Below are 17341 nucleotides of genomic sequence, written 5' to 3'. Positions count from 1 at the left end.
AGATATCCGTACGCAAGCCAAGAGGTCAAAACCCCAGTGTTGTTTTCAGGTTGAATGTATAAATATATTTCTTTCCTCATTTCTACCAAGGGCATATTTTCCTTTCACGCCATCAGTGCCGGAGTGAGCTTCCCGGCCTAGACGCAGGGGTTTCTGGCTAGGATTTCCAGCCACTGTTGGATTCGTACCAACTTGTTATTTTTTATGAAAAACAGACAAAAGTTTTTTCTAGAAGTTAAATCTATAGGTACTGGCCTGGAAGGATGTTTGTACGTATTGTTAAATGAGAAATGCAGGTTATACATTGAAGCATAAAGCATAATTCCATTCAAAAAATAGGCATCTTTGGGGCACCTGGGCGGCTCAGTGGGTTAAGCCTCTGCCTTCGTCTCAGGTCATGATCTCAGGGTCCTGGGATCAAGCCCCGCATCAGGCTCTCTGCTCAGCAGGGAGCCTGCTTCCCCCTCTCTGCTGCTTCTCTGCCTACTTGTGATCTCTCTGTCAAATAAGCAAATAAAATCTTCAAAAAAAAAAATAGGCATCTTCGAAATCACTTTTAGGAGTCCCTAATAAAACTAACCTATCATGTGACTCAGCAGTCGTACTCCTGGGCATTTATCCCAGAGAAATGAAAACTTAGGCTCACCCAAGAACTCCCCTATTAACGTTCGCGGCAACATTATTAGAAATAGCAGGACGTCACAGCTGTAATCGCTTTGAACAGTCAGATGTCCCAAACCTTGTTACCTCCATACGGTGGCAAGCGCTGGCCAGTAAAAAGAAAGTGTTTATACACGTAACAACCAACAATGTGGATGAACCGTAAGAGAACAATGCTGGGAGAAAAGAGCCAAAGAACATTCTTGAAATGACAATTCTGTGCAAATGAACAGCTTGGCAGGTGCCGTGGGTCAGGGAGATGCCGGGAAGGCAGGAGGAAGGTGGGTGTGGCTCCCAGAGGCGGCAGGAAGGATCCTGCAGGTGCTGGAAACGTCCTCTCTCTCTCTCTCTCTCTCTCTCCCCATGTCAGCATCCTGGTTGTGAGACTACGATTTTGCAAGATGTGACCGTTGAGGGAGACTGGGCCGAGGGTACATGTATTATCACCTCTTACAACTGCCCGCAAATCTACCGTTATCTCCAAGCAAAAAGTTCAATTAAAAAAAAAATGGGGGGATCCTCACGTAGGTGGACACGTGCCGGTGCGCACACAGAGGAGCACGTGGGGAGACACACATGTTTGGCCTCTAGAAAACGAGTCTGAAGAGACATTATTTACTTTTTCGTTGTCAACCTCTGACTATATGACTTGTTTCCAGCAAGCACATGTGATTTGGTGATTTGGTTGAGGCTCATAAAATGACCTAAAAAAGGTGAGTGGGGAGAGGGAAGAAAGGTAGAGGACTCGGCCCGCTTCGCCCATCTGGAAAACACTCTGTGTTTCCACAAACACCCCGGCTCTGGGCTGTGGGAGCCTGGCCTGAGGGGAAGGTATGGCTGGTCCCCTCTGGCCTCTGTGGGACCCGTTGATGCCTACCCTCGGGCTCTCTCCTCTCACTCACGACCTCTCGTGCTTCTCCACCAAACCAGGTGCTCAGGGAGAAGTCAGAACCCACGGAGTAAAGGGTGGGAGGTTTCTGGGTCCAGCACCAGTGAGCCTTTCCCGAGCCATCGCCGGGACCCAGGAACATCTGAGTGCCATTCAAGTGTTGCCCTTCGTGATTCTTCTGACATCCCTAGGACACAAAGCGTGTAGTTGTTCCCATTCTACAGATGAGGACGTGGGGCTGTTCTTGCTTGGCCCGGCACAGTGGACACTGTCGAAGCCTATCCCACTCAGGGCATGACCTCTGAGACCCACAGTCTGTCCTCCTACCGCTCCCTGACCAAATCCAGCCTGCCTACCAATGGGTCCTCAAGGGCCCTGGGCCTTCAGGAAGCGGGGGTCCTCCCCCAGCTCCCCGGCTTTCTGGAGGCAGCAGCTAAGGCAGAGGGGACAGTGTGGGGAGGCTGCCGGCGAGCCGGCTAATTGGAGGACAAGTGGAAGGGCAGCGTGCCCCGAGCTCGTCAGGGGCGACTCTTGATGGGAAGCACCGACAGACGGATGCTGGTCTGGCGCACGCCCTGCTTCTGACTCTGCCTCCGACTGAGAGGTCAGGCTGGGCTGCGCCAGGCCAGCGGGATGCTTGGCAGGAGCTGCAAAACAAGAACTGGCCCCGGGTGGAAAGAGCCCCAGCCCCAGCCAAGCGGTGCTGTCAAGACGAACTCCTTGCAGGGAGACCGAGTTGGGCATGAGGGACTGGGTTGGCAGGGCAGGGCCTGACACCCTGGGGGCCCCCCGCTCTCTGCCTGTGTCCACTTCTGTGCTGGGCGTTCCCAGGCTACAGGGGAGCAGGAGCCAGGAAAGCAGGGCAGAAGCTTCTGGAAGGAAAGGCCTGGCCTCTCCTCCTGCAGCTGCAAAATTACCCTGGGTGTCCTGTCTCCCTCTCTGCGGAGGCTACCTCTCAGAGCTGGAAAGGGAAAGCAGGCAGGAGGTGGTCTCGGCCTTTCTGGAATGTTCTCCGGCTCCATATTGTCTTCCCTTCATCACACTGGGTGAGGGGATCGGAATCACATGGCTCACTGCAGATTCGGAGTGTACGTTAGGAGGGCTTTATGAGTGTTTAGGAGAGAGGAAAGACACAGACATCTCAGGGCAAGATTTCATCCCGACTCACCGGACCCCAACCTAGACCCAGACCCAGACCTTGCCCCACTACGGCCCCCAGCCCCTCCCCCTACAGGGGTCCTACTGAGTCCAGCCACCGAACTTCCCACGACTCCCCGGGCTCGGACCCCAGCCCTCCCTTTTCTTGGCTTCCTCCTCCACCCAGAAGGTCCCCTCTCATGGTTCCCAGGGACAAATTCTTTGTCATTTTTCAAGATGGCTCTGCAGTCCCCTCGGACGGGACGGACAGGGGGATCTGGGGGATCGAACGTCCTGCTTGCCCTGCGCAGCTCAGCTCTCATCCCCGCATAGTTATTGATGGTGGGCCTTTCACACTTGCAGGTGCCCAGACGTGGACTATGACGAAGAGGGTCCCGTCCCGGGCGCTCGTCAATCTGCGTGTCCTTCTCTGTGTGTGTGCTTGCTCCCACACAGACCAGGGAGGCCAGAGCGGGCCTCTCTCCTCTCTCCGTGCCCCGGGGCCTGCCCAGAGCCTGGCACACACGCCGTACACGAGGCTGGAGGGAGCGGCTGCGTGAACCTATGCCCCATGCAACATTTACCATGATCTTTCCCTCTTGCTCTCCCCAGGGATCTATAAAGGCCACTGCTTCCGGATCAATCACTTCCCAGAGGACAATGACTATGACCACGACAGCTCCGAATATCTCCTTCGTAAGTGTCAAGAATCTTTCGCGTCCTTGGTGTGTAGGGGAGAGGGGGATGCTGCGGGAGGAAAGCCTGGGCCCGTGCATGTAAAGGAGGTACGTCCTCTGGAGGCTCTTTCTCTCCCTTTCCGACTTAGAATTGTTAGTCCAGAGGATGGGCTTTGGTCCAAAACTGCCGTGACATGCTGAGTCTCCCAGTGGGCTTCCTTGGTGGGGGTAGGCCCATGTCTGGGGAGACTGAGGCTGGTAATGGTGTGGGCGTCCCCCTCCCCAGGGCTGCTGGTCATGACTAGTTTCAGAGTCACTGATGGCTGGGGCAATCAGTGCCTTGCCCAGGGCAAGGAGGTTAGACCTAGGCTTGCCCAGGCCAAGCATCCCGGGGCGGGGGGTGGCATGACACCCTAAATACATCGCCCTGCCAGCCTTGGGCCTGCCCACCCCCACCCCACACACCCAGCATTCTATTCTGGAAAATTCAGAGGAAGCGGCCCCCTCGGGCTGCCTGGGGGAGAAGGCAAGGAGGGGTGGCAGAGCCGGCTCCGATGGGTGGGCCGTCCGCGCGCTCGGCGCCAGCTGGGGGAGCCGCCGCCCATGCCCAGGCGCTGTGGCTGGGTTGGTCCCCCGACGGGAAGTCACAGCATATATTGGACAAGGACAAACCCCGTTCCACACACACCCTAAAGCTGGGCCTGTGAAGGAGGAAGGATGGGGCCGCAGCCAGGGAAGGGTCTGGAAATGGAAGAACTGCCGGCTTTGAAGCCACTTTCCCTTTCGCATTAGCTAAGACACACACAGAGCTGCTCACAGCATCCCCCTCGGGGGCCGGGGCCCGGCTTCATTTATGGAGAATCGATACCGGCGTCCTCCGAGAGAGCACAGTCGACTCTGCACCTGCTTATGGATCGTTTTGGGGTTTTGTTTTTGGTTTTTCCTAAGAGAAAGGATTTGGGTTCTGAGTCATCCTGTGAAACAGTACAGCGTGCGGTTCCCATGGGGTCTGGGGAAGTGTTGGGCGGCTCTGGCCGGGCCCAGAACCTGAAAAAATTAGGGGCTAGATCTGCCTCCCAACCTCCCTCTGCCACCTTCTCTTCTTCCTCCTGCCGGTCCTTTCTTTCTGCTTTCGGGGGGACAACACGGAAGCAAGCAAATGATATTCCGCAGGGCCGCCGCAAATGGCCGTGCGGCTTACGCACTGCTCAAGGAATGCCACGTACATAGACTGTGGCATAAATACCACCCTTCGAGTTGTACAGTGCGTGGCCTGCACAGCCATCCGGGGTGACCCCTGGTGCTCAGCCCGGCGGGGATGGCTCAACTGGAAATCAAGCCTGACTCAGAACCTGCCATTCTCTGTCCTACCCAGGGCACTCAGGCGGTTCTTAAGGCTCCGAGAGCAGATTTGCCCCCACTGGGGGTGTGAGGAGCGAGGCCTGGAGAAACAAAGCATCCCCTCTCCCATTTCTGCTTGAGCTTACTTGAGGTTATGGCCATTGGCGCTGGCTTTACTTCCCTGCCGCTGTCTCCTTTTCCTGCTGGAGCCCTGCAATCTCTCTGGATTGTTCTATCGACCCAGAGGTCAGACAATGTAGCTGCTTGAGGTCCCAGCAGGAAGCAGACTGGTTTGCTCAGATGAGCTGGAGGAAGGGTAGCTGGTGAGGGACAGTTTACAAAGGGGTGGGCGGGGTTCAAGGAAACTTGGGGGGATGGTGAGACTACCAGCACGAGCAGCTAGGGGAGCCCTTCCCGTCCTGGGCCGAGCAGGTGAGGAAAGCAGGTATAGGAGCTGGGAAGGGGGACACTGTGAGGACAGGGCTGCCCTGCAGGAGCTGTGGCTTTTAGGAAGGCAGGCAGCCCTCAGAAAGGAAGCTAGGGAAGGAACACTCCCCTGCACTCTCTTCCCAAAGCCAGAGAGGCAAGGGAGCCCTAGGATCCCATGCATGGCTTGTGCCTCCCAGGGCCCAGGGCAGGATGCAAAAGGTTGGAACAGGATGGGGAGGGGCAGATCAGGAACGTGCTGCCCACTCTCCTGTCCAGCTTCAGGCTCCTGCTGTCCTCAGACTCTGCCGGGGTTCCTGAGGTTGGGGGTCGTGAGGACTAGGAGGGGCCTAGCAGTGATTTCCCCAGATTGATGGTGATGGAACGCCAGCGAAAGCTCATTTGGGAAGGAAATGCGTTCCTCAGGTGTTCATGGTGTGGGGAGCAGCGGGTTCATTAACAAGCCCAGAGATGCCCAAGGACAAGAAGAAGTGACGGCTTTGGGCCGGCCCCTCTGGCTGCTGCTGGAACTGGGGCAGAGGGCAGACCTAAGGTGTTTTTCCTCCTCGTTGGAAACAGGGGCTGCAGAAACGAGGAACTAGACTTGAAACGAGGTTCAGAGTGCAGGTACCTGGGAGCTTCAGCCAGAGGAAGGAGGCAACACCTGGGGACAGGCCGAGGTTATGGTCACTGTGCCCATCCCCCTGATATCCAATATTTGGTTCTCTGGTCCGCAGACTATTGTGATCCCAAAAACATTTAGACGCACAGGAGAGAGAGAGAGACAAAGGTCATGAGAGCTCATTTAGTCACCCATCTAACAAAAAGTGATCACGGGCCTACGTGCCAGGCACTGTATTAGGCACGTGGGGTGCCGCAGTGAACACAGCAGAGCTCTGCCATCCTGGTGCTGACATTCCAGTGGAGAACAGGTGGGTCAGAGAAGGTCAGAGGAGGTCACAGAAGGTACCATGGTGTCTGCCTGTGGGAGAGCCTGTTGGGGTGCAGCTTAGCTGTCCGGGCGCGGGCTGTCAGCCCCAGCAGGTCCGAGGCTGTGCTCCTCACACCGTGTCTTCAACAGTTCAAGAACAAGGTCAACCTTCGGGCTATGCACTCTGAGGTCCTCCAGAGAAACCGGGCTCGTGCATTGAGTTGCATAACTGTCAGAGGGCTTCCTCCCAGCCTTGGGGCTCTGGCGGTGCCCCCGCTGGCTGGTAGACCCACAGGCAGGTGTGGAGAGGGTCACCACCCCACACCGTCTGCCATGTGTCTTCCACCGGCTCCACTAGACCGGCCCTAGAGATTCCCATCCGCCCTGCCCTGTGCCTGGTGCCTTTCCTCCAGGCTCCGCGTTTTCCCAGCAGGCGGCTGATTTCTGTACTAAACCAATGTCAGGGCTTAAGAGCGGGTGTCAGGGCTGTGGGGAGGCCATGGTGTGCCTGCAGGGGAGTTAGAAGGAGATCTGTCTCTAGACAGACACAGGTTCTCACCAGGGCTAGATTTGGCTGTGAGGCATGGGCTGGACCACTTGTCCCTCAGCTCTGTGCAAGACCCAACTCGTACCACCGTCCACAGCGACCCCAGCTGGTGTCCGCACAGTCGGAACTCGGGGATGAGCCTGTGTGGCAAAGGATAGGTACACACATGACTTACCTGGGCAGGATGGATGGCTCGGAGCCAAGTCCGACCTCAGGGACCTTGGAGGAACCGGGCTTTCTCCTCTTCAGCCTCCAACCTGTCAGCAGAACAAGGACGTCTGGGGGAGCCGAAATCAGATTTTTCTGGTCAGCACGTCTCAGAGGCATGTTTCCCAAGCCCACGGGAAACCTCCTCCCAGAGCCTGTGGCTGTGAGAAGGCAGAGGAAGGAGGAGGAGGAGGTCCTGGAGAGAAGAGCTTTATTTAATGCCCCCAACAAAGCCCCCTCTGTGAAGCAGGGCACACACTGGTGGGCTTACAAGGAAAGGGACAAATGCTGCCTTCAGAGGCTGAGAGGCCAAAAACTCCCTCAGCTGGCTCAGGAGTTGGCGCCTGCCAGGGCTCCAGGGCCCACTGTCCCCTGCTGGGGCCACCAAGTGTTCCTGAAGCCAGGATTTCTCCTGGGCTGGGAGACCAGCACGTGCATCAGGCAGGCTGAGCTCAGGGCTCCTCCTGTCCTTCCTCCTAGCCAGACACTAAGGAAGAGGGACCCAGGTCCCCAGAGCGCTTCCGAAGTAGAGGGAGTGCATGCTTTGCCTAGGGCCACCAGGATAAAGTGCCATGAGCTGGGTGGCCTCAAAGAACAGGAATTTACGCTCTTGAAGTGGTGTGGAGGCTGAAGTCTTCCAAGGGGGGTGGTGGCCCGGCTGCGCTCCCTCCAGGGGCCCTGGGGGAGAAGCTGTCCTTGCCTCTCCAGCATCTGCGGCTCCCAGCTGTCCTCCACCTGGGGCCGCTTTACCCCTTTCTCTGTCTCTGTCTTCACACGGCTTCTCTCCGAGGCGCCCTGTCTTCTGCTTGTCTCTCTCCCTCCTCTTACAAGGGTACTTGTCCTTGGATTTGGGACCCCCCTCATCTAGGATGGTGTCATCTTGAGATCCCTAATTTAATCACGGCCTCGAAGAGCTTGTATCCAAATAAAAGTCACATTTGTAGGTTCCCATGGGTGGGACGTGGTCATATCTGGGGGCGGGAAGGATTCAACCCCCACAGATAGGTATTACTACTCTCCCCGGGGTTATAAAGGAGGGGATTGCCATTGTCAGAGGTCCACGGCCCTGGCCATCCCCCTCATCGGGGGCGGAGCAAATGTGCAGACCGAGCTCCGCTGGATGGCAGGGTCCGCTCATGTCCCACTCCGTGTAGCTACCTCGTTCTCTGTGACCTCAGGAGGTCCCATGCTTCCGCATGTCACCTGGGGTTGAGGACAGTGATGAAGAGGCTAGAGAGAAAAGCTCCCCTAGGAAGGGTGTGCTACAGCCAGGCCCTGGGCTAAGCCCCTTATTCGTACAAAACCAACTGTAGGATGTAGGTACCACTGTGAGCTGCTTTCTGGGGGAGCTCAGTTTTAGGTGAAGTGATTTGACCCAGGCCACACAGCCAGCATGTCGCAGAGCAGACCAGGCCCGTCTGATGCCAAAGCCTGTGTTCTCACCTACCCATCAGAGCGGCCTCTTGTGGACACCACTTCCCAGCCTTCCAGAGGCTTCTTAGAGATGGTGCCCGTGAAAGGCTCCGTGGACTGTGAGATCTCATCTGAACGGAAGGCAGACCAGCCTTTTCATGACTGTCATTGCAGCTCCCAGATGTCACTGAGGGGCTCTCCTGCCTGCGGGCTGGCAGAAGTGTGACCCACACCCAGGGAGAGCCTAAGTGAGCCACGGGCAGACACGACTCCAGGCCACCTGGCATCTTGCCGGGAGTAACCAACAAGCCTGGGCCTTCCCTTGAGTCTGGCCCAGCGGCACCCACCTGGTCAGGTCCCAACCCACTGTGGTCTCCAGGGCCTGATGGGAACCTTCAAGGTCAGGGGAAGGGCCCCAGGCTTTAGGGCTCCTGGCCGGTGCCCATGGCGACACCCAGGACAGCAGCCCCTCTCACTGCCCTCCACTCTGTCTCCTGCCCAACCCAGGCATCGTGCGTGCCTCCAGCGTCTTCCCCATCCTCAGTACCATCTTGCTCCTGCTCGGCGGGCTCTGCATTGGCGCTGGAAGGTTCTACAGCCACAAGAACAACATCGTCCTCAGCGCGGGCATCCTCTTTGTGGCTGCGGGTGAGTCGCCAGCTCTGTCCCCCTGCACCGGGTCTGCGTCCTGGTGCATGCGTGGGCTTGGGGGCGGGGGGCAGGTGTAAAGTTATTTCTTGAAATTGATTTCAGGCGTCCAGGTGAGAGGGGGCTGGAGCGGAGAGTGGGCAGCAACTGCTCAAGGGGCACGGGGTCTCCGCTTGGCGTGATGAACAATGTTCTGGACCTAGAGAGCGGTGGTGGTCTCACGACATTCCAGAGGCATTCTAAGCCATGGATGTGTGCACTTGAAAGGGTTAATTTATGTTCTGTGAATTTCACCTCGACCAGAAAGATTAATAAGCCCAAGTGTGCAAAGTGCCCCAGAGGGCAGGGCTGGAGCCTCAGAAGACTGTGATGGGGAAGCCCAGCTGAGTTGGTGGGGGGGACCAGGGGGACACCAAGAGGGACTCAACGGAAGCCAGGACCTGAAGGAGCTGACCAGGTGAGGACAGCGTGATGGGGGTACGTTACTGGCAAGGGTGCACCTCGGAGCCAACCTCCGTGACCCAGTGAAAACCCAAAGAGTCATGGGTAACGGTCACACTCCCCCAGCCTACCTGGTCCCAAATGACTTCACACCGTCCCTCCTCTTGATGGAGACACCACAACTCATGTCTTACCACACAGACCTGGCAGAAGTCTGGACCGGAAGTGGGAGCTCATACACAGTCCAGGACCAAACCCTGGGTTTTCTGGCCCGAGTCTCCGGGGGAGTCTCGGGAGGGCTCCTGCCGGGGCCGAATCTGGCTGGTGGCGTCCTGAAGGCTCCGGGCAGCACCTGTGGGATTCAGATAAACTTGCAACTAGGGTCCCTGTCAGGAGACACAGGACCTGCCTAATGTCTTGGGCCTTCTAGTACATAAGTTTGAGATGTGTTACAAAGCTCAGTGATTTTTTTTTTAATAAAGATTTTATTTATTCATTTATTTGAGAGAGAGAGAGAGAGAATAAGAGAGAGCAGGAGGAATGGGGGACAGAGGGAGACGCAGGCTCCCCACTGAGCAGGAAACCCGACACGGGGCTCGATCCCAGGACTCTCGGATCATGACCTGATCCAAAGGCAGGTGCTTACCTGAACCGCCCAGTAGCCCTGAATTCAGTGATTCTTTCCTAAATGGTTATCATAGCTCCCTGCTAGGCCGTAACGGAGTTCTTGCTTTCAAAGCAACTTGGCCTGGGCTCTGCATCTTGAAACAGCCCAGGAGTCCCACGAGGGGGACAGTGAGAATCCTAGCAATGGCGGTGGTCGCTGGTGTTCTTTGGTGGTCGAGTTTCTTTCGCTGAGGATGGGGGGTGGGGGGTGGCTGCGGGGGACGGGTGTGGAAGGGCCTCTTAGTGCCTGACCTCATCTTGTCCTCTCCTTGTGGTTTCTCTGAGAGAAGGAAGGTGACTTCTGGCCAAAGCAGTCCAGCACTGGCTTAAAGTTTTTCAGCTTCTTATGCTCCTGCCTCGACATCCCTTCCACTTCTGTGTCTTTCCAAGGCAATTGATACTATGTGTGTGTGTGTCTCTGTGTGTGTGTCAAGGGTGCAGGGTGTGCGTGTGTGTTGGCAAGGAGAGCCCAAGTGTAGAGCCTCCTTCTTGGCCCGGCCCCCGTGCTTTTCCTTCTGGTCCCCTCCAGGGGCAGAGGTGGGAGGACAGGGGTACACCGCATTCTCTCTCCTCTTTTGAGTCCCCGACTTTTTGAAGGTACGAACCGTTCAAGAAACCCTTGCCATAAGGTTTGAGTCCTGTCCCCTTTCCTTTCCCCAAGGACGGGAAAGAAGACTTGCACCAACCTCCACTACCACATGTTAGGGCCATGGTACCCAGTGCCCAGGGAGCACAACCGCAGCATCTCAGATTCTGAGGAGGCCGTCAGGTGGCCCAGGGGGCTCCCCGGAGGTCATCTGGTGGTAGAAACACAGGCTGTGCCCAGCGCTGTCAGCCTCCCGTGTCAGGTGCCCTCTGCAGCTGCCCATCTCCCCAGGAGGAACCATACACAGCCATACCCAATGCTCCAGGTCACTGGAGTCCGGGGACACGCCACTAAAAACATGGGTCCAGAGAGGAGAGGAAGCAGGGACAAGAGCAGTCCCGGCAGGCGAGCAAGGCGGCGTTCACTCATTCCCATTTTTTCCCTGGTTTCTGGAAGCTCTGATCATGGGCCAAGGCCATGGCAGGCCAGGGGTCATGCATGGGGCCCCCAGCTCGAGGCCTCTCCAGCCCCAGCAGTGAGGTCATTTCGGCCCAGAAGCCATTTGAGGCGGGAAATGGTCAGAGCCTGGGGAGAGGTATGGTCCAGAGGCCGGGAGGGCCGGGAGCGCACCGTCCACGCTGGGATCTCTGCGGGAGGCTGAAGGGCAAAGGGCACGGCGGTGCGTAGGCCAGACGACACGTCACTGCCCAGTGAAAGACAGCGGGTGATGAGAAAAGCCGGCTCACCGTGTGCCGCCTGCTGTGGTCCTCCCATCTGCCCTGGGAGGCGCGTACCACGGGGACCCCCGTCTGGCACGTGAGAACACAGAGACACAGGAAGCTGAGTTATTTGCCCAACATTCCATGGCTGGTGGTTGGTAGAACCGGGTTCAAACCCAGGCAGTCTGGCTCTATCGAAACTCACTTCTGGTAAGATCAAGTCAAACAGCCAACAGGGGGGCTCAGTGGGGGTCTGCTTCTCCCTCTCCCGTTTCCCCTGCTCCTACTCTCTCTCTCAAATAAGTAAAGAGTGAGTAGTAACGTACCGGAGGGTTTCCTGGTTGTGACAAATGTACACGGTAACATCAGCCGTTCACGGGGGAAACCCGGTGAGGAGGTAGAAAGGGGCTCTCTGTATTCTCTTCACAACTTTTCACTACGTCTAATGTCCCCAGAGTTTATTTTTAAGCGTTGAAATGCACATATCCGATGAGGCAGAGGTTTAACATCAAGGAATTCATCCCACGGTCGTAGTCATGCATGTGTGGGATGGTGTGGACACAAGGATGTCTGTGACAACTCTGTCACCGCAGAGGGCTGGGAGCTCCCTGGACATCCATGGCAGAGCCCCGGTTACATGTCTGTGCAGCGGCTGCCACAGGCTCTCAGAAAGACAGACGGCGCTCTCTGTCTTGACGTGGAACCGTCTGCCAGGTGCACTGTTCCAGAAAAAGGCAAAGGGACAAAGTATTGTGCAAAGAAAAAATAGGTGTGTGTGTGTGTGTGTGTGTAAGGGAGAGAGGGAGGGAGGGAGAGGGGGAGGGAGGAAGAGAAACTGGACATAACAATGATAGAATAGGAACAGGGACCCCTGGGTGGCTCAGTCATTAAGCATCTGCCTTCAGCTCAGGTCATGGTCTTCAGAGTCCTGGGATCGAGCCCCGCATCGGGCTCCCTGCTCAGTGGGGAGTCTGCTTCTCCCTCTCCCCCTGCTCATACGTTCTCTCTCAAATAAATAAAAATCTTAAAAAAAGAACAAACAAGTAGTAGCCACCTTCAGGAGGGGACCTGGGCCACTTAGTGCCTCCGTTTTTTTCGCACACCTCACCTGAACTCTGGCTTTACTACCTCTTCAAAACAAACTACTTAGGGGCGCCTGGGTGGCTCAGTAGGTTAAAGCCTCTGCCTTCGGCTCAGGTCATGATCTCAGGGTCATCAGGCTCTCTGCTCCGCATCAGGCTCTCTGCTCAGCGGCGATCCTGCTTCCTCCTCTGCCTGCCTCCCTGCCTACTTGTGATTTCTGTCTGTCAAATAAATAAATAAAATCTTAAAAAAAAAAAAAAAAACTACTTAGAAGAAAAGTTCACGACCGGAACAAAGCAACGCCTGTCCGAGGAAGGGTGGCCACCAGCCCCCCTCCTCTGCTGGTCCAGCTGCGGGCCTAACCTCTGCCTCCCTCCCTCCCACCCCTCTTCTGCTTCTTTTTCAGGCCTCAGCAACATCATAGGCATCATCGTCTACATTTCCAGCAACACCGGCGACCCGAGCGACAAGCGCGACGAAGACAAAAAAAACCATTACAACTACGGTTGGTCTTTTTACTTTGGAGCCCTGTCCTTCATTGTGGCCGAGACCGTGGGAGTCCTGGCTGTAAACATTTACATTGAGAAAAATAAGGAGTTGAGGTTTAAGACCAGACGGGAGTTCCTCAAGGCTCCCTCCTCGTCTCCGTACGCCCGGATGCCGAGCTACAGGTACCGGCGACGACGCTCAAGGTCCAGCTCCAGGTCCACCGAGGCCTCTCCCTCCAGGGCGGCGTCCCCGGTGGGCCTGAAGATCACCGGGGCCATCCCCATGGGAGAGCTGTCCATGTACACGCTGTCCAGGGAGCCCCTCAAGGTGACCACGGCCGCCAGCTACAGCCCCGACCAGGAGGCCAGCTTCCTGCAGGTGCACGACTTCTTCCAGCAGGACCTGAAGGAAGGCTTGCACGTCAGCATGCTGAACCGGCGGACGACCCCTGTGTGAGCTGCCCCCTCCTCTCAGCGCCGGCCTGTCCCCAGAACCGCTGTGTGGATCCCACACGAGGGCACCTGCCCCTTAAGACGGACCAACGATGGACGGAAACCAAACCCACCCCTCCCTGGTCTCCAGCAAGTGTCACGGGCTGGTTTGGCGCCAAGCCACCTGGGAGATGGGAAGTGGAGATGGGAGTGACTTTGTCCCCAGAGAGCGTGTCTGAATCCCCGGGATTCTGAAATCTCCTGAGGCTGCACGGCCTGGAGCGACCCCCCGGGGAAGACAAAATCGAGCCATTATCTCCTCTCAGAAACAAATTTTGCCAGAAGAATGGGCTTTTAGGGTCCCCCCCCCCCGGCCTGCCTGGGTGCTGGGCCACTGGGAGGGCCTCACCGGGCACATGGGGACCTTTGGACACTGGTCTGCTGCTTTCTGATCTGAGGTTTCTGGGTCCATGAGCGGGAAACAAGGAAGCCAGAGCTTGCCCCCTTCTTGTTTGTCTATCGAGCGCCCTTTCTCTTTCTCTCTCTCTCTTTCTCTCTGGCAGTGGCCAGTTATTGAAATAACAGTAATCCTGAGGAGAAAGCCCTGTGGCCAACTGGTGCTTTGGCCTTTGTGCTGTCCTGGGGCCAGCTTCCCTCAACCTGAGGAGACCAAGGCCTGTGGAAGAATCCGCAGAGGGGGAGGCCTTTGCTGGCCGGGGCGGTGAGGTAAAAGCTGGAGCCTGTTGCTGGCATTCCTATCCACTTGTAGAAGTTTCTGGTACTTGAGGGTTTGGAAGATTCCACGGGTCTGAGGTAAGGTGGCCATAGGTTGCTCCCCACTGACCTGAGGAGCTGCTCTGTCCCTCCTCGGGGAGAGGGAGGGGGAGAACCCCGCCCCCAGCCCCAAACACACACTGGTATTTGGCAACAGGAGTCTGAAATTCTGAGCAAGAAAGGAGACCCAAGGGTAAATAGTGACCAAAAAAATCAGATCAAACGTCCATTTCCTAAGCACTCATTAATTACGACTGATTGCCAGTGAAGGCCAGGAAAGCAAGTGACATTCATTTCTTCATCTTAAAAAAGCCTAGGATTGTGATTCTTTCTGCCACTCCCTTGAAGGGCTCAGCCGAGAACATTTGGATGGAAAGGCCGTACCGTGCTGTCCTCCCTCCTCGTGAGAGGGACGTCCCAGCCCCAGGGGGCCGGGGAGGCGACTCCATGTTTGACATTCTTTCCATCCGCGACCATCCCTTCCCCTCCTGAAGCAAGCAGAGAACGTGGAAGCGTGTGTGGGTTGAGAAGCCAAGCTTTCTGGAACAGGGAGCTCGCCCTCTTTTATATCAAACACGTGCTTTCTAAAGACAAATCCTTTCTTACTTTTTGAGACTTGGTAATCCCACCTCGAGCGGTCGTCTGTGGTCCCAGTAGCTGTCATCCTTAGAAGTGACAAGCAAATTCTTACCTCAGCCGCCTGCTCAGCGACAACCCCCTCCCCCAACCCCACCCCTTGGGTGGACTCAGCCCCTTAGGAGCTCAGATCTGGGTCATGGTCACCGCCATCGTCCTTCACCCCCCCCCCGCCCCCCAGAGAGGACATGTCCCCGAGGACCCCTCCCCTGACCGCCCCAGAGTGTGGGCCCATGGAGGCGCCGTGTGCTGGGGACCCTTTTGTGCTTGCTCGAAACCCCTTCCTCCTGTTGAGGTTGGCTTTGTGTGGTGGTTTGTCCAAGCATGTGCAGCCGTGAATAATGGCGTGTCAGGGCTCGTGGCCCGCCCTGCTGGGGCCAACCCCGTCCCCGTCCCACCCCCACCCCGACTGCCCTTGGCAGCCTGCCCCCGCCCCCCCATCTGGGACACCATATCACCAGACTAGAAGGAAGGGGGCAAAATCTGGGAGCCCATCCCCCAGCGAAGTCCCCAGGCTCTTCTGTCCCTTCCCAAAGCCGGGCAGCCGTGCTCTTTCTCCTCCTCCACACCCGCTGCCCTGGGGGTTGCTACCATTTCACGGAGAAAGCTGTGTTCCAATGAATCCTACCTCTTGCCCAGTCCCAGGCAGAGACCGTGGGGCCCGCTCTAGGGACCAGGAAAGCGTAGAAAAGAGGCAACAAAGGAGGACAGAAGAGCAGGGAGCGGGACCACCTCAGTGCCCCTGGTCTTCATAGGTTTGCTCCCCACCACGCCCCCCGGGCTCCCGGCCCCTCGGCCCTGGTCCACCCCTCCTGCTCACCGCCTCTCAGCCGAGGTTGCCCAGGGCCATGTGCGGAGCCGGCTCTCTGCCACCTGCCGGTCTGAGACCTTGCGTCCAGGGCCGGACGCAGTGGCCCGTGCCCGCCCCCTCCCGCCCCGCGGCCCTCTCCAACCAGCCCCTGTGTGTTTCGCCAGTTAAGCACCTGTGAATCCTGTACCTACTACTGGTTTGGGGTTGTTAGTTCTGTCCTTTTTTTAATTAAATAAAAACATTTTTAAAATGTTCTCTTCTTGCTGTGGGGGTGGGGGGAAGGGTAGACAGAGCTCCCCTCAAGTCTTGGTGGGCACTTCGGGCAAACAGCGTCTCCCTGAGTCTGGGGGACACGGTGGGGCCTCCCGGAGACGGGGAAGGAGGGCGGATTCTGTGCTGCTCAAGGTGGGTTTCTCCGGCTTTAACCTGGTTTCACAGTGCTGGGTGGTGCTGTCCAGGCGCCTTTTCACGGCTGGGCTGGAAGGTGGACGGGCCGCCCTGGGGCGGCGGTGGGGGCATCCAGGCAGCCGAGCAAGTCTGGCCTGTCTTCAGGACTCTGCAGGGCGGCAGCCAGACGGATGGGAACCATAGTCTCGGGGGCCCTATGCTGCCCGGCTGGGTTTCTAAGGCATCTAGCCTCCTTTGCCCTCCACATTCTGAAATGATTAAGAAATAAAGGAGGGCCTAGTACCAAAATGACTGGTGAAGCCAGACAGGGGGTCACACAGGACCGGGCCGCCTAATCTCGGGCCCAGCAGCTGGCCACCACCACCCCCAGCCACTGAGGAGGACTGAGGTCAGGGTCAGAGAGAGGGACGGTGTGACCCCTCTGATCAGGGCAACGATGACATACTGTCACAGGTTCCGTCTGGTCACAGCAGACACCCGCTGTAACCCAGCACCTTCGCCCTCGCAGACCGGCACTGGCGGGTCGTCAGCCCTTCCCTCTCGGGAGCCGTGACGGGGGGATGATTGGGGTCCCCACCCCAGTTCTACTCGAGCGGCAGCCCACAGGGCTTTCAACATCCAAGTACACCTTCTCCTGTCTTCCAGGATCCAGACTGCGGGTTTTCCTCCTAGAGCCCCAGGCTTTGCTGCTCCTCCTGGAACCCAGAAGCACTAAACTTCGAGCCTCAAGAAGACCTTTCTCCCCCTGGTGCCAGCAAAGGGAGGGCGAGGGTGCCCCGTCCCCACTCCGATGGCTGCAGAAACCACTCCCAGCAGGTCTGATCTTTCAAACCTGGCTTTCTGACCCTCCATCCTCCTGTCTGACCTAGGCACGTGGGGAGACGGAGGTCCCGGACAAGCCACCCGGTCCCAGGGCATTCACCCTCCCAGCCCCGCCGACTGAGCCCCTGCCAAGCAAGCTTCAGGCTGATGACCCTGCCAGGCTGAGCCAATGCTGCCCAGCACGAGCCCCGCGAGCCAAAATGTCCCTGCCTCCTATTTATTCTTAGCCCTCAGGAAACCCTGGCTCAGCACGAGCTTTGCAGCCATTCTGGTGGAACTCCGCGGCGGTCTCTGGATGTGATGCCTCCAACATGGGGGCTCACATGGTCACGGCTTTCTGCCAACTCAAAACTCGGCCCCCCTAACTTGCAGCATTCAAGAACCGACCCAACAGCGGCCCCCATTCTTCCCTCCACTTGCATCACTGAGAGCAGACCACCAGCATAACCGGAACTCCCTCGGCCCCCCACCGTAGAATGGCTTAATGCAACAGAAGTTTCCTTCTCACTCATGGCCAGTCCCACCCGGGGGAGGGGGCCTTCAGAGGTAAAGCCCATCCTGTGGAGGCTCATTCATCTTCGACCTAGGCTTCCGACGTC

General features: G+C 57.2%; 1 protein-coding gene across 1 annotated transcript in view; it reads left to right on the top strand.

Annotated features, from left to right (window-relative positions):
* The window catches only part of CACNG4 (calcium voltage-gated channel auxiliary subunit gamma 4), a 60526-nt gene extending 44816 nt beyond the window's left edge, over positions 1-15710 (top strand). The window contains exons 2-4 of the mRNA XM_045983924.1: positions 3299-3382; positions 8736-8876; positions 12778-15710. Of these exons, the coding sequence (XP_045839880.1) occupies positions 3299-3382; positions 8736-8876; positions 12778-13316 (764 nt within the window). The 3' untranslated portion in view covers positions 13317-15710. The remainder of the gene's footprint in view (positions 1-3298; positions 3383-8735; positions 8877-12777) is intronic.
* Positions 15711-17341: the final 1631 nt, after the last annotated feature.

Source organism: Meles meles, chromosome 18 (genome assembly GCF_922984935.1).
Source record: "Meles meles chromosome 18, mMelMel3.1 paternal haplotype, whole genome shotgun sequence".
NCBI classification, from domain to species: domain Eukaryota; kingdom Metazoa; phylum Chordata; class Mammalia; order Carnivora; family Mustelidae; genus Meles; species Meles meles.
The sequence above is the reverse complement of the archived record's forward strand: the minus strand, read 5'-3'. Positions and strand labels throughout refer to the sequence as shown.